Source organism: Vicia villosa, linkage group LG1 (assembly GCF_029867415.1).
Source record: "Vicia villosa cultivar HV-30 ecotype Madison, WI linkage group LG1, Vvil1.0, whole genome shotgun sequence".
Classification (NCBI taxonomy): domain Eukaryota; kingdom Viridiplantae; phylum Streptophyta; class Magnoliopsida; order Fabales; family Fabaceae; genus Vicia; species Vicia villosa.
The window spans coordinates 210,599,971-210,604,235 of NC_081180.1; the positions used below are offsets into that span (position 1 = coordinate 210,599,971).

At 35.2% G+C, this 4,265-nt stretch overlaps 1 protein-coding gene across 1 annotated transcript; it reads left to right on the top strand.

Moving 5' to 3' along the window:
* Nucleotides 1-1,409: 1,409 nt before the first annotated feature.
* LOC131594372 (RING-H2 finger protein ATL79-like) lies at nucleotides 1,410-1,985 on the top strand. The gene has a single exon (XM_058866490.1). The coding sequence runs from the start codon at nucleotides 1,410-1,412 to the stop codon at nucleotides 1,983-1,985; it is 576 nt and encodes a 191-aa protein (XP_058722473.1).
* The last annotated feature ends 2,280 nt before the right edge of the window (nucleotides 1,986-4,265 follow it).

Sequence of the window (4,265 nt, forward strand, 5' to 3'; positions counted from 1 at the left end):
GGGTCAAAAATTAGGGTATGACAGATGCCCATATTTAAATTTCTCTTATTCGAATATACAAATATAGAAATCTTTGTCTCAACGTGGTCAAAGAGACTTAAATATTAATATAAAACCCAATTTTAGGCCTAAGATCCCGTAAAAGGTATTATCTAATATGAGTGCAGACAAAGAGTAATGTGGTAAAAGGCATCACAAGGGATAAACAGGATACAAGGATTCTCATAGGGGAGTATCGTGAAAAGTTTTAACTGAGAAAAAGGAATAGCAGGAAAAAAACAAGTCCACGGAGGAGAGGAATCCACCTTCTCTTCGGGAAATGTTTACCGTGGATACGCAACGACGTTTACTAGAGACAGGCTACCAACTTCTACTAAGGAGTAGAGAAGCAAATAATGAACATCAACTGAACATCAATCTTTCACTTAAAGATGCAGGGATGAAAGAATAAAATAATAATTATCAGAACAAATTTTAATGTGAAATTTGCCACTTGTCAAAACATACACATCCATTCACCGCAACTCTATAAACCCTCCCAACCATTTTCTCTTATTCATAGGGATGTATGTGGACCATCACAGATCAACAGTGTTACTGGATCAAGATGGTTTGTCATCTTTATTGACGACCACACATGACTCACTTGGGTGTACCTTATGACGGAAAAAAATTAGAAAAGGGCTAGTTATTTGAAATTCTTTATAAATCAAAATATTTGATTTTACTTTTACAATTTTAATTTTTTTTGTTAAAAGAATATTTTAATAATTTTATCCAAAGTTTGAGGGTGTCATGTTTAATTCTTAAAAGTACCAAATATAATTCTCCTACTATTTCTTGACTTTTTATTTGGGCTAATAGATATAGATGAGGCCCAAAAATTAGATTGAATTACAACCGAATCTTTCCAAAATTCAGTATTAAACTAAGATGTTTCTAAAATTTGATTTTACATTGAATATTAAAAAATCCGATATAAAATCATAGGTTTTCTCAAAATTAAAATTTTCTATCGACATAAAATGTAAAAATTAAAATAATAATAATAATAACTTTTTTTACTTGAATAGAAAAATAAGTATTTGTATAAAATTAGGGGGTAATGTTTAATTTTAGGGGTGCGAGATAGTTACTTGAAGATGAGGCCCAAAGTTTAGAATGAAACTTGTGACACAAGACATCCTTATTTGCCTCATTAATGACCAATCTTAAGAATCCTTTTCATTAATGACACAAATCCTTAAAAGATTTTAGGATTTTATTTATTCCCACAACGGTCACAAAAAATAACTTCTATAAATAACGATTGGCGCTATCACTCTTAACATTCATTCTATCTTGCTCCACACTCTATCTCTCTCTCTCTCTCAAAAATTCTCTCTTCGATCATTTGTGCAGTAACAAGAATGTTGATACCGCTTTCAATTGTTGATGATGTTGCTGTCTTGGATTTAGGTCAAGAACTTCCTCGTACCCAGAACAACATGTTACCTGTGTTTGTTCTCTTTGATTCTCGTGCCATGTCTCACTACCACCATCCAACAACATCAACAACAACACCTTCTTCTTCGTCTCACAACCACAACAATGTTCCAACAAGATTGATGTATCACAACCGCAACAACGTTTCATCAAGACCAACCGTCTCTGTGGTTGATGAAACTCTTCTCTATGATTCTTCTATGGCCAACAACATTCCAAGAAGATCAAGGTCATTTAATCATCCCCACCACCACCACAACAATGGTACTAGAGCTTCTTCCACTGTCATCGGTGCTGCTGCTGTGGTGATGGGTGTTCAAGAACATGTTACAACATCAACAGGAGATGCAGAATCCATCTGTTCCATTTGTCTTGTTGACTTGTCTAATGCTTCTTCCACGCCGATTGGGTTGCGCTGCTCTCATGTTTTTCATACTCACTGCATTCAAAAATGGATTAACATTCGAAAAACCTGTCCTCTCTGTCGCGCCAATGTTTAACTTCCATACATTGATACTACTACTTGTTTGTCACTGTCTTTATGTGAAAACCTGTTATTTTGTCTATCATTTCCTTATTCTTTGTGTCAATACTGCAGATGTTTAAGGTTATACTGTTATAGGTTATTTTGTTTGTGAATACTTAGAACTATGCTTCTACATAAAACTTATTTGAAGAATGTATAGGTTATTTTGTTTATGTTGTCCTGCACTAGTCTATTAGGCAAGGACTATAGAAGATTTAATTTAATGTTAAAATTACAGTAAAGCTTTTATTTCGTTTGGTCTCTATCAATTATTATATGCTTGTTTGGTTGGATGGATTATGGAAAGTAACAACTATTTTGTTAAAATGGAGAAGGTGTGGGATCTAAATATGGATCCTACCTTATGGGTCATGTGAGCATACTCTTATGATTCTTACCAGTTATTTCTTTTCTTGGTTATTGAAATTATATATAATACCATGCCAAATTTCTTTTTGTAATTAATGTTTCTTTTCTTTTTGTGATTTTCCATGTTTAGGTTTGATTTGCTAGATTACCACTCATTCCTTCAACCCCTCGAGATTCCTATGAGATGAGTTTTTTTTCTGTTGCTATTACCTATGATACATGTGTCTTGGAGTTTTGTTTGTTGGTATAGGTTCTACGTAAAACATATAGCTGCTCTGACTTTGTTTGCAAACCTGCCCATTTGTTTATTTCTTCCTTATTCTCTTTCAATATGTGTTACACCAAGAATTGGATTACATGCCTATTTGTATCATGTTTAAAGTGATTTTTTTAGTGAAATATTAAAGAACTATGCTTCTGTCATTGCAATCATCTAGTTATGCTGAATAACCGCAGATGTTTATGTTGTCCAGTTTTATAACCACTAGTCTATTAGTCAAAACCGATAAAAGATTCAATTTAATGTTAAAATAACAGTAAAGGCTTTGTTTTGTTGTCTTTTTTGAATTATTATGTACTTGTTTGGTTGGTTGGATAATGAAAAGTGTTCTGGGCCGGTCGCCAAGGCCTAGTAAGGAGCAATGCCCAATACCTTGGAGGAAGCAATCAGGGCCATCAGATCCCTCCTTCAGGCGACCGCTTTCTCGCCCTCCCTTCACATTTCAGTCACAAACAAACCCTTTTATAAAAGAAAGCAAAGCGCGCCATTTTCAGGTAACTTCTTCCCCATTTGAAACTCACTATTCATTTCATACACTAACTTGAACGTTGGAGTGCTAACCTTGCAGGTTAGCTCCATCCACCGCATCGGAACCAAAGCTCCGCCGCAACAGAATACTCCGATCAGCTTATCCAATCGTCATCTTGTTCTCATACATAACAGAAAGTAACAGCTTTTTTGTTAGATTGGAGAAGGTGTGGGATCTAAATATGGATTCTGGTTTATGGGTCACATAAGCATGCTTTTATGGTCTTAATTTTCTTGGTTATTGAAAATGTATATAATACCATGCCAAATTTCACACTAATTGATTCTATGGTAAATATCAGAACCAATGAAGATAAAAAAAGTTTAAAGATTACATTGCCTTGTCTGGATTGGTACTCGAAGCATATGAGATATGTTAGGATGTATGGCATTCAGATGCAACTTTACCTGCTGTCAGCCCACCCTTTTCTAACAGTAGTTATTGTAGAACAAGCCTAATATGTTTATTTTATTCTCTTAAGCTTGCAATTAATGTTACTATTTTTAATTTGGTTTTGGTTGAAAGCAGTCATACAATTTGGAGACCAGCATCCTGATGGTATGGGAGTTTCGGCGGTTGGCATGGCATTTCCTTAGTTTAGGAAAATTCATAAGTGACTGGTACAGATGTATCTACAAATTACACTTGTTGGCATTTGTGTAGAATTTTGATCATAGTCACAGCCGTAACATTCACTTCTTACAATCATGTCTTCCCAAATCTTTGTCACTTACTTGATTTGAGAAAGGCAAGGGGAAGTTAAGGTCGCTTTATCAATATAAAGAAGAAGCTCAAAATCATAACAATTCTAACGCCACCCTCAAAAAAGGCGACAATATCCATGTGAACTCCTTGGCTAGCCAGCCTGCTACACAACATTTGTTCACCAATGGCGGGAATCAAGGCTCATGAAATGCATCGCAGTTCATTTACAAAATTAAGGGTTTCAATTTCAACTATAATCAGAGCTCGCAATTCTCTTTAGTAGTTTACCCACCCCGCCAGCCATTAAAGTGCCTGTAACATGTGTCGGAAATAGGCCTTATGGCGTGTGTGGCGAAAGACAGGGAAGGGAC

Excerpts from the sequence above, each read along its gene's own strand:
- LOC131594372 (XM_058866490.1), top strand. The coding sequence starts at position 1,410 with ATGTTGATACCGCTTTCAATTGTTGATGATGTTGCTGTCTTGGATTTA.